The sequence below is a fragment of the Rhipicephalus microplus genome, chromosome 10 (assembly GCF_043290135.1).
Source record: "Rhipicephalus microplus isolate Deutch F79 chromosome 10, USDA_Rmic, whole genome shotgun sequence".
Taxonomy (NCBI): domain Eukaryota; kingdom Metazoa; phylum Arthropoda; class Arachnida; order Ixodida; family Ixodidae; genus Rhipicephalus; species Rhipicephalus microplus.
The window spans coordinates 25,598,329-25,610,539 of record NC_134709.1 but is presented as its reverse complement, the minus strand read 5'-3'; the positions used below and the strand labels follow the sequence as shown (position 1 = coordinate 25,610,539).

General features: G+C 42.5%; 1 protein-coding gene across 1 annotated transcript in view; it reads left to right on the top strand.

Moving 5' to 3' along the window:
• Positions 1-12,211, top strand: part of LOC119181357 (TBC1 domain family member 2B) — a 199,220-nt gene that overhangs the window by 24,904 nt on the left and 162,105 nt on the right. The window contains exons 12-16 of the mRNA XM_037432577.2: positions 5,595-5,740; positions 5,858-5,969; positions 7,448-7,579; positions 8,706-8,843; positions 10,860-11,036. Coding sequence (XP_037288474.2) covers positions 5,595-5,740; positions 5,858-5,969; positions 7,448-7,579; positions 8,706-8,843; positions 10,860-11,036 — 705 coding nt within the window. The remainder of the gene's footprint in view (positions 1-5,594; positions 5,741-5,857; positions 5,970-7,447; positions 7,580-8,705; positions 8,844-10,859; positions 11,037-12,211) is intronic.

The window sequence follows — 12,211 nt, the reverse complement described above, 5'->3', positions numbered from 1 at the left end:
CAGTGGGAATGCATACGGTGGCGTGTTTTCTGCTTGAGTGTTTCTGCTTGAGAAATGTGTTTTCTGCTTGAGTGTTTCTGGGAATCCACATAAATACAGTTGCGAAGGTACACTATTGATCTTTCCGAACATGCAGCGCCACGTTTTCTCCCAGTGGCCAAGTGTGGTGAGGAGGTGCGCTGGCCAGAAAAGGATCATAAGAATATGCAGTCATCATGCAGGAAGAATTGTATTTTTTCATAACTTTTGCCTATCTTCTGCAGTTGCAACACACTAGAAGGCATAATGTCGAACCTTTGGCAAGCATTTCGCAACGGTTTTAGAGTATTCATTACGCTGCACAAGCGCAAAAAAGGTGGCCGACAAATCAACTGTATTGAAGGCTATGCCTTACCGCCATGAAAACACCAAATTTAGTACTCGAACTCAGTGCCTGAACACGGATGAAGGTAAATGAGCAGCCCTTGTTTTTACAAATAAAATTGTTGACTATATTAGGTGTAATGTTGAATAATTCAAACCATAATGCAGAACCGTAATATGGAGAGTCGAACCGTAATATGTCGGTGAATTTGCACAATTATCTAGACAAGAAACAATTCGCATAAAATCTGCATACTATAATTCGAATCATTGCATTTGTGCAGATGGCTGAAAAATAGTTTCCCCACTGGAGTATAGGCCGCTGTTTACGGTGCTCGTGACGCACTGATGTTGACCAATCTTTACTTTTTCCTGTAATGATGCTAAGTGCTACTTTGAAAGGTCGGGATGATACTACAGGAACTTGCTGCAGTATACTGACTTACCAGATGCCTTGAGCCTCTAAGCGCGACGATAGAACTTGAGCACGCACTAGAAAAAATCGGCAAGCTTGCGCACTAATTGCTGACCTAAGACTTGTTACTCGAGTTTGACCTCTCTGCTGTCCCCTTTAACCTGCCTTAGAAACTCGTTGCGACCTAAAGCAGCCAAAAACGGTTTGTGATCCTGGCATCTGTCACAACAGCTATTTGTATGCACGGCACTAGCGGTTGATAGCAAGCCGGGTGCACTTTTATTTGGCCCGTTCGATCGACCCGTTTCTTGGTGATTACGAGAGTTAGGAAAAAAGGTCCATCAGCATTGCTATGTTTTAAAGGCTGCCCATCATTTCTTATCGGACTAAAAATTTAGTGTCAAGTTCCGCCAACAAAACTGTGTCACACCCGTTTCGTGTGCCTCCAAATTCCAAAAAAAAGCACTTCTCGAAGTTGTGCCAAGGTTGAACGAAACTCGCCACCATTTTGATGTCGTATAACTTGGTGTCAATAATTCTCTGCGGGTACTTTTGTGGCTGGTAAGCTTAAGTGAATTTCTCTTGGCGGTTGGCAGTAATTTACTTCACGCTCCGCTATTTTAGAAAGCACTGACATAAGGCCACAAAATGGATGCTTTTTTTAAATTAACCTGAAGTGCCCCAAGGTGTAAAAGCAAAAGCTAGGTTTATTGGTACAGTAGATGTCTTCACTGAGCTTGTTTCACTGGTTTACTGTTGCAGATAAAAAAGTAATTAGCATAAGTACTAGCCTTCACTTGGTACACTCAGATTTGGAAGCCATGATGATTATATCTCAATTTACGTTGTGGTGTTGTTACGAGAGTTTCTTTGTTGATTCTGGTTATACTATTGTAAGTTCATCAGAAGAGCTTCAGCCTCTGTTCGTTATGATGGGCAGACAGGGATACTTGACAAGAGTCCATGCTTCATTGTCGTGCAACTACTCCCCCTTCCGCTGTTCTGTTTCTACATAGTCCCAAAATAAACCTCGCAGCCTGACTTCGGATTGGCTGAGCCAGAGTTGGCGGGCAACTTTAGCACAGTCCTTTATGACTTAGCCATACCTTGTCATTGTCTGAATTACAAAATAAATAAATAAAAATTAGGTCGATTTATGAATATTATTTGTGCGACACTTAGATGAGCAGATAAGTTGGAGAAATGCTGGTTTTCTTGCATGCTATGTTTAAAAAGAGCTTTGCATGATTTCAGCGCTACTGCACTTGTTCACGAGAAGACAACTATATTTGGAGTCCTCTGTCACCTTCACAACTTTGCCTTATTTGTAGGCTTGTGCGAATAGTGAATTTTTAGGTTCGAAGAGAATAGTGATTTTGATCGAATATTTTCGTATCAAATTCGCATGGTACGTACGACATATAAAAAAAGGAAATATTTATAATGATCTAACTAACCTGCACAATATTTCTTTTGAATTGAAATAGGGGCTTTATGCAAATGCCATTTATTTTTTTCATTCAAAGGAAGTCGAAACAACCTTGAGCAGTAGTTTCCGTAGGATGCGAGTGATAACCTGTAAGATACTTAACGTTTTAAAGTTTATTATACTTAGAGCACATAAGCAGTCATAACAAGTTTAATAAAATGAAGAATTGACTTGAAGGTAACATGTTTCTTTAAAGGGGCCCTGCAACACTTTTTCTAGTAGTCGTGGAGCCAGTAAGCATGCTTGTTGCCTCACAAATCTACCGCCTCAAAGTTTCTAGAATCAGTCCAGTACGAGCATAGTTCCAAAAATTTGTCGCACGCTGCAATTGCATTTTTTATTCTCGTCCCGACGAAATAGCTGGAAGCTAAGCAGAGAGGAATGGCACGGCGAAAGGAAATACGTCACATGCACCTCGTGACCTGGAGCATGTCTTTTTTTTTTTTTTGAATACGCGGATTTTCAGTGTGATCGTGTACATACTCTTGTACAAGCGGCGGCCCGGGTAACGATGAGCACACCCTGCTCAAATAAGCTTCTTGGCTGTGACAAGTGACTTTTGGGCTTGTAGTGTCACTTGCAAAGGGGGGAAAGCAATTTTTAGCTTTGAAAATTTATTGCAAATTACAGGCTGTGTGCTGCGCTATAATATTTGCCTCGAGTGTTCTCGGTAGCCTCAACTACCGAACGGCAGTGTTTTCAGACCATGCTCGGTAACTGTTGCAGAAAGGGGGCTTCGTGGCAAAGCGAATTTTCTTTGGACAGATGCTTTCACGGCTTAGCACCCCTATCTTGCAGAGAAACCACTTTTACAAGCGGATTAATATACACCTATTGGGTTATTGCAAGTACTTTGAAAATATTCGGTAATTTAAATTCGAATTGAAGCGAATTCGAATACTCAACTATTCATTCGAATATTAGAAGCATTCGAATATTCGCAAAAGCCTACTTTTCTGAAGTCTCTTGACATATAAATGCACGAGCATATATTTATCTAGGCCAAATGAAAAATCTCTCTGTCCGCCGTTTGTCTGTTGCATAAGATGATGGCCACTGTAATGGAATAAATCAATAAAAGAAAATAAGTATTACTCTAGTGCATCGGTTCGAACCAGAACTCTTAAGCTCTGAAAGCAAGCATCTTATCCACTACGTTTTACAAAATGTGAACATATGTGACCTACATGACTGCCTATACCTGTGGTGCAAAACAAACGTATCAAGATAACACTCTTCGTGAGGGCTTCGCTGCATTTTGTGCAGTTCGAGTTGAAGTCCTTTGCAAGACAAGTTGTAAAGTTGACTGGAAAGACTATACATCAGAAAGAGTCTCAAGTTTTGCGAAATTCGGATGACACTCGTTTCAGTGGTATGTGCTTGCGACGGGACAGTGTCCCATGGAAGGGGCATGAGTGCTCAAGAGATCGCAGATGCGATGCCAATGCCGCTCGAAAATGGCGTTCCAGAGACGGCCGCTACGTACAATAAAATGCAGTGCTTACAGACCACTTAGACAACTCCCAAAGAAGATTCTCCACGGATTTTTAATTTAATTTTATTTGACATAACCCTAATGAAAGCCAGCAAATAGTGAAGCCAAGAAAGGTATAGGGGACGTTAACACGAGCACTGCAGCATGGATCGCCGGTAGTTCATGGAATGTGCTCGTCCCGTGCGACCTTGACGTTCCAGCACTCATGCGGTAGCTGGCGAGCAGACTTCATCAAACATGAATGCAGAGGTGGGATACTTGTTTACAAGAGGTTATAAATTGTCAGAAGATACATTTTCTGGTGTTAGACGCCATGACACACTGGCGACCCATAGATGGTTCTCTGCCTACCTGTAAGATATGCCCTGCAGTCCACAGGCGGGTCACTCCGCACATAAAATGAGACCTCAAAAAAGCTTGCCGCAGTGAAAGCGTTAATTGAACAGTTTTTTTGTGTATTGTAGTAATTGTGGTACATATGGGAAGAAAGTAAGGTGGACAAAAAGACAGCTTATCACCAGCAGGGATTTGAACCTGCAACCTTCAGATTACGCGTCCAATGCTCTTAATTGAGCTATGGCAGCGGTCGTCCCATTGTCCACTTTGTGGGGTATTTATGTGCATGCGTCATACCTGGGGAGTGTTAGTCGGTGCTGCTCATGGCTGTAACCGTGAAGCTGTCGGTTTCGCGAAACAAGTGAAATTTGAGAGGCAAAGCTAGAGCTTGAAGGAAGTCACGATCCGAGTTTTTTTTTTTTTTAACGAGAAAATCACACAAAAGCAGTACGAATACACTGACAAAATGGTGTGCAGTTCGTTCTCTTTATACCGCCCTCGTGCAACTCGTTGGGGAAAAAAATCTATAATACTAGCTAGTCTAAACTTAACCTTCAAGACTAGATTGTGACTGTTATCTCATCACATGAGGGTTCTTTTGAAATAAAGTGGTTTTGGTTGCAGCTTCTGTATGAAAAAAAGACGAAAAAAAGTTAACATCATCAATCGCCAATGACCAAGTACTTGGCGGCATGTAGACAATAGCTTGAAAGTGCGGATTTTTTTACCAGTTGCCTAAAAACTGCGTAATTACCAGTCGGGACATTTCAATCACATGACCAAAGGACTGAGGAAATCGCCTCTCGGCAACTTTTCTCACTGCTCCAAACATAAGTGAAAGAATGCTATACCACCTCGTATGCTATAACTAAATGTTCTTTGTGGATTTTTTGCTATGCTCATTGAACTGTACTAACTCCTGTGCCATTTCGCTAAGGATATGGTTGATAATGTAGAAAAGATGAGAGTTGGGCTTGTTGGCCGACCTCCATCGTGACCGACACAAACCTAACTGCACATGTCACGAGTACAACATGCGAGTGCGCCGTGAACTGGTTGTTCATCATCCGAACAGACCACTGAAGTATTTCTTGTCCTATGTTTTACTATTTTATGTTGATCACAATAGTGTTACATTAAAATGCACGAGCTGTAGTTGCAACCACGAAAAACATATGTTGGTTTTGTATGTGCACTTGTCGTAATGTGTTCACCAATTGAAAAGCAGTGTTTTCTTGTTATGACTGCTATAAGTGATTGCTCGTGATAACCATATCATGTCGCTGCAAATCTGGCTTTAATGTAATTTTTGCCGCAATGCAACTGTTCAAGCAAAAATCGCACCGATAGGACACCGAATGCAGACGCTGGAAACGAAGGTATGTGCATTACATAGCTCGAAATTTTCGCTTTTAAATCTGCGAGTACTGTACATATTTACGGTGCCATAGCTGTTAAAGTGTTCAACAGAACTTGGTCATTGTCTTTGCTTGAAGGACCCACTTCAAATCTCGTGGCGAGTGAAATGGGAGAACTACAGAGCCAATATCGCCCCTGGGCGGCCGCTCCAAAAGACTCCAGAGCTGAAGTCCCTCATACGTACAAGCATTCCCCAAGAGTTCAGGAGCCAGATATGGAAAGGGTGAGAGATATTTTTCATCTAGCAAGCCAATCCATGTAGTACTTCGGTTGGTGTTTTGGTTCGAACTTGCCCAGCGATATACCATATGAAATAATTGTCGACACATCTGATCATCAGGTGTGTTGAATTCTACGTTGGCCAGGAAAGAGCAGAAAAAGGTACCGGTTACTACGAAGACTTGGTGACGTCCCCGCCTCTGACAAATACCTGCGACCCTGCTGTAAAACAGGTGATTTGATCTTTTGTTTGCCCACAAAATGACCTAAAATCGTGCTAAGCTATGGCACAAGACATTTTGAAGATTGGTTAGTACCGACACCACATTCAGCCAACACTCAAACCTCGATATAACGAGCCCAGATATAACAAAATATCGGTTATAGCAAAATAGATGAAAAGTAGTCTTGCAACAGATATAATGTTAGAAATAGACCTTTATGACTCATTTTCGGATACAACAAACTTGTTTTTCTATAAGTTGCAACTTTGTTATAATGAGGTTTAAGTGTATACCGAACAGTGCCTTAACTACACAATACCCGCATTTTTAACCTGCAAGCAACACTTTTTCAACATGCCCAGAAAATGCTGCTGATCGATAATCGTGGCTCCCGAGAACACACGAGCCAAACATTATAGCGCAGCACGAGGCTTGGAATTTAAAAATAATTCTCAGTCACCTAGAAATGGTTCCCTCTTCTTTCTACAAATGATGCCATGAACCCGAATGACTGCGCCATAAACCTGAAGTTCACGACCATTGGCTGATTTGAGTGTATTGGGCTGCATAGTTTCTGCTACGGACACAGGAGGCCACCACATGTCAGCGCGTGCGTGCTCGTGGTCGCAGGCTAAGGAAGCTGTACTTCCGAAAAATAAAAATAAATAAAAAGTACTTAAGGTCATGACGAGCGCATGGCACAACTTTTTTTCTCGCGCCATTCCCAGTGCCACACCTCCCTGCTTAGCTTCCAGCGCGCTTGTTGGGACGAGAGCAGAGAGAAAGCAATTGCAGCGTGCGGCTGATATCTGCAACTCCGCTCATACTCGATGGATTGTCAAAATAATTGTGCTGGTCGATTCGTAGGGCAATGAACTTCTTTAATGAAGCCATTCAATGGTTACTTGGAAAAAGTGTTGCAGCGCTCCTTTGAACCCTTATAATTCGGTACGATTTCATCTTTTCACGGCTTCTTTCAAAGAACTAAAACTGATGTACGTGACTGTGTACAATTGTGTTCCCATATCTATGAGTTTGATTTTGTTGACATCCGAGTAGAAAAGTTGAGTGTAATATATGTATATTTATGTGGATTCATAAGTACGCATAAGTTTTTCCTCTAAGCTGCAAACAAAAAACTGCAAGGTTTTATTTCAAAGCGGAATTTTTAAATGCTGATTGATTGATATGTGGGGTTTAACGTCCCAAAACCACTCTATGATTATGAGAGACGCCGTAGTGGAGGGCTCCGGAAATTTAGACCACCTGGGGTTCTTTAACGTGCACCCAAATCTGAGCACACGGGCCTACAACATTTCCGCCTCCATCGGAAATGCAGCCGCCGCAGCCGGGATTCGAACCCGCGCCCTGCGGGTCAGCAGCCGAGTGCCTTAGCCACTAGACCACCGCGGCGGGGCAATTTTTAAATGCTACTGAGTAGATTAGGGTATAACTGACTAAATGTTGCCCTTTCTTGTGTCTTCAAGATCGAACTCGACCTGCTGAGAACGTTGCCGAACAACCGGCATTACGAAACTCCCGACGCTCCTGGAATCAACCCCCTTCGCCGAGTGCTGCTCGCCTACAGCCGAAGGAATCTCATTGTAGGATACTGCCAGGTACAGCTGCAGCGCTTGTCAGGTTTTGCTGTTTAATAAACCTGTATCAGATTTGAAGAAATGCTAGAGGGGTTGTGTTTTCGAATGATTGTGTCGTAAGTGTACAGATACTCCAGCTGCACATGTGCCGTTGCTGTACGACGTTCTAGCGTCTGTACACTGAACCCAACCTAATGTGGCAAAAAAAAAAAAGACTTCTGGAACTAGATGCTTAGTAACATTTGGCTGTTTGCTGAAATGTTAGTGCAGAACATTTTTTTGCGGTATTTTTTTTGTGTGCATGCACCAGACGAACGTGTGCCTTCTTCCACTGTAGCAACTACTCAAACGTCGATATAGTGAACTTGCATATAACGGAATATTTGTCGCAATGGAAGTGGATGAAGAATATCCTTGCAGTAAATAGTGTTACGAATGCACTTTTATAACGAATTTTCGGATATAACACCTATTTTAGTGTAAGATGCAATTTTGTTATCACGAGGATTGAGTGTATTGGGGGTCGCATGATCTGCCATTTTGAGGCTTGGCACGGTGAAATGGTAGATCGAGATGTGGCGTGAAATATCTGCTTCTAAAAGCTGGCTACACAGTGTCACCTTCCCAATTTCTTTCCCTCATCCCTAGGGAAAATAAACGTGCTCTCAATTGTTTGCATGGGATTTTGGTCAGTGAGCTATGTTCTTACATCAATGTTTGCATAATGCCAGTTATTTAGTTAGTAAACAAGTCTTTACTTAAAGTACGCTGTCTAAATTTATGAGCCTAACTTTGCATTCTTTACTTTAACTCTTTGCAGTCCGTTGTCGGGCCCCTTCTGACAATGCAACACAGTCACATCAGTCTTTATTCTGTCACCACAATCTGCACAAATACTGTAGCTTAAAAATTAAAAACAATGTCAATGGCAAGAAATAAACATCCTTCAAGTTTCTCTGCACAGTTGTTTTTATCGTGGTAGATTTGGACATGGACGGCTGGAAACTGGCCAAAGTATTGAAGGGGTAGTTTCTTGCTGTTGGTGTTGGTGGCGCAACCTTTCACACAAAATTGATAACATGTTGATAATTGATAGGATTGGTGCAGGTTACAGCGGAGAATAACCCTACAGTGTGGTCATGTGCAGGGTTTGAACAGGCTGGCAGCTATCGCCTTGCTCTTCATGTCTGAAGAGGATGCCTTCTGGTGCCTTGTTGCCGTTGTCGAGTACATCATGCCGCGCGACTACTACAGCCGCACTCTGGAGGCCTCTCAGGTAGACCAGGTGAGTCCTAGCAATAGTTGCATCTGGTTCTAAAGAACATTTCCTCCTCTAGCTCTTGCCTTAGATTTTATTCCTAATTGGGTTACCTTTGTGCCAAGTTACCATACTGCAATAACTGCCATGGGCTTGCTCCTTCATTGATCATCTTTTCGATTCCTGGAGCAGTCGCCTAAAAAACCTTGCAGCTATGCTACTTCGTAAGTTGTTCTAATAACCGCTTAAATAAAGAGGCCATGAACAACTCTTTAGGATTGGTGAGAAGTAACGTCCTGCAGGCAGTAAACACTGCTCTAAGCAGTTAAGCCAAATCTTACAGTTGTGAATGGAAAGAACAGTTTAGAAGCACCGCACAATGTTGCCATTTCCTCAGGTGCCCTCTTTTCATACTAACGCCCGATCTCACTCTATTCAGAGCTACTGGCACCTGCTGTTTGATTTGCATTAACATATATCATGCCAATGGCCAGTAGGCAACAATATTAAAAGCGTGTTTGTATCAGATGTGTTTTTGACATGAGGTTCAGCCATTTGCTGCTGCCACGCTCCATAGTCTGCTAACACTATAGAGCGAGCCACACTCATGTAGGGAATATCGCTGAGAGACAGCGATAGTGTTCCATGATGGGCACTCACGGTCATGACCAATGCCTTGTTTTCTTTCAATGCCAGTGCAAACGCGCGCTTCTCAGCAGGAGCCTTTTGTCTGCTTTAGTTCAGAGAGTGGTTGTGATGTTATGCTACATGATGCGCGGCGCTGCTTGCATCACACGAGCTTCTGAACGCTTTTTCCAGAGATGCGATAGACACATTTTCTACTCCAATATGGTACGTCTGTCAGGTTAGTTCCTTCGTGCTCCTTCTTTGTCGCTCGAAGCAATGCCGCCGTCGCATTACAGAGCAACGTGTGCAGTAGCGTTGCAGTGACACTGCGGCATGGTATCTCAAAACACCATATCTTTGAAAGAGCCAGCGTGACCACCAATACTGTCAACACGAGGAGTGCAAGACGCCACCCCACATATCTGTACACACCTGAACAAGAAATCACTTTATACGATGTTCATCGCGAGGCACTGCATGAGGGGTTCTCTCCCCTGTGACCGCAAAGCAGACGTGAAGGCTAGGCGATGGGTGAGAGCAGGAAAGGGCTGAAGGATTGGGTGGTAAACGGCTGGATCGGGCGCATCTCGCTGGCATTGATAAAATAGAGGAGGCGTCGTCATGACTCAAACCAATGTACACTCGAACCTATATATAACTAATTATCAGTTATAACAAAGTGATGAATAGCTTTGTCGTAGATACAGTGTTGGGAATAATCGCTTTTAGCAATAATGAAACATTTTCATGGCACGTATGACTTTAGATTTGATGAAGTATTTTCGTGGCAGATGCGACTTTGTTATAATGATGTTTCAATGTAACATCTTTCCACCGCGTCCTTGAGTAGCTTCCCGTGAGCTCTTCGTGTTGAGAGAACAGAGGAAGCGCACAAGGAATCCTTGTTACTCCGCTCATCTTGATCAATTCGAGTAATTTTTCTCGGCAATCAATTGGCGGGGCAATAAACTCTAATACTAAGTAATTTGATGATTACATGAAAATAGGCTCAAGACCCCTTAAAGAGTGCTGGATAACGTACCGGTGAAAGTGCTGATGGCTTGCTCGCACTCCTTTGATAACGAAGCATAAATGCTGTCACTAATCATACACACCATTGTACTCGCTTGATTTGTGAACAGTAACCTTGCTGGGCATGGGTGCTGCCAGCCATGCGGTTCAAACATCGCACGTATGTTGATGGGTGCCGTATCTCAAAATAAGTAGGAGAGAGTGAACTATAAATCGCCAGTAGTGTTTCCAGCTAATACGTCGCAGCATCAAAATCTAAATGATATCCAAATGTTTGTAGTGGCCCAATGGAATTAGTGCATCCAGATCGTGCAAAAGTTGCCTAATTAAGGAGCTAGGAGCAGGAGTACACGGCTCTATCGGAACCTTGTTTGCTTTGTGCAGCGAGTCCTCAAAGATCTGATGGCCGAAAAGCTGCCGCGCCTCAGTGCACACTTGGAGGCCAACAAAGTGGACCTGTCCCTGTTCACCTTCAACTGGTTCCTCACCGTTTTCGTGGACACGATACCGGCCGAGACGTACCTCTACATCTGGGATGTGTTCCTCTACGAGGGAAACAAGGTGCATAGTGTACAACAAAACGAGTCGGGTTTCTTCAAATGTTCGCAATTTTTTTTCGGTCATGCTTCCTTTCTGTAAGCACCTCTGTTTGTGTTTGGCATTTGTTAATCACGCACATAACGTTCCATTTTGATCAATGTAGTAGTGCAACACTAACAGAGATGAAGACATGTAAGGACAGACACTCGAACCTCAATATAATGAACCCATACATAACGAATTATTGGTTATAATAAAATAAATGAAATGTAGTCTTGCAATAGATAGAGTGTTAGGAATATACTTTTATATAGAATATCTGGATATAATGAACCTATTTTCATGTAAAATTCATTTTTGTTATAATGAAGTTTACGTGTACATATAGGTGCTTGTCCTTGGATGGTCTTTCTTCGTCTCCGTTAGTGCCGTGCTACCATATTCATTGGAACGGAACCATACCAACTCACCCAAATGTCTATGCTACTGTGCACTGTAGTGTACTAGTCATAGCCGGCACAAATTGAGACCTGAAATTACATTTGCAAACGACGCTATGTATGACGCGATGAAAAATTGAATGACGCAAGAGCCTCAGTCAGGCGCCGACATGTTAACAGCTGATGCTGTTCATGTAAGGCACGCTGATCATCCTTGGCCCCGATTTAGCCGTGCCTTTACCCGAAATGAAGATTGCTAAGCGATTACAATTTCACTGCCGAGCTCGCAGCATGGAAGATCGTGTTCATGTTTCTCAGACACCAGATGTGGATATATGTGATGTGTGGCAGTGTGAAGAGTAGTCATAGTAAGCACTTAAAGGTATATTTAACACAAATTTAAAGCCCGCAAGTTATGCAAAAAAAACCATTTCATTTTCCAGTACTTGTGGTCTTCACTTCTATCTTGTCTTCTTGTTTGCACCTGTCTTTAATCAGGAAACTTTTCCAATGTTTAGGGTTCCTAGAAATACGAATTAAGTGTGACACCTTGTAAATGCTTGACACGAACACAGTCAGGCCTACAGCAAAATAGCAGCCAATGAAAAAACACTTGTTACATAAAGGATAATCAGTTATACTATTTTTTACATGCTTCTATCAGAGATAAATTTTGAAAAATACCACATCTTTAACAGAAAAGGGGCAGGACGACGCACAAAGTCTTTTCGATCGCAGTGTACAATTAAAAGATCA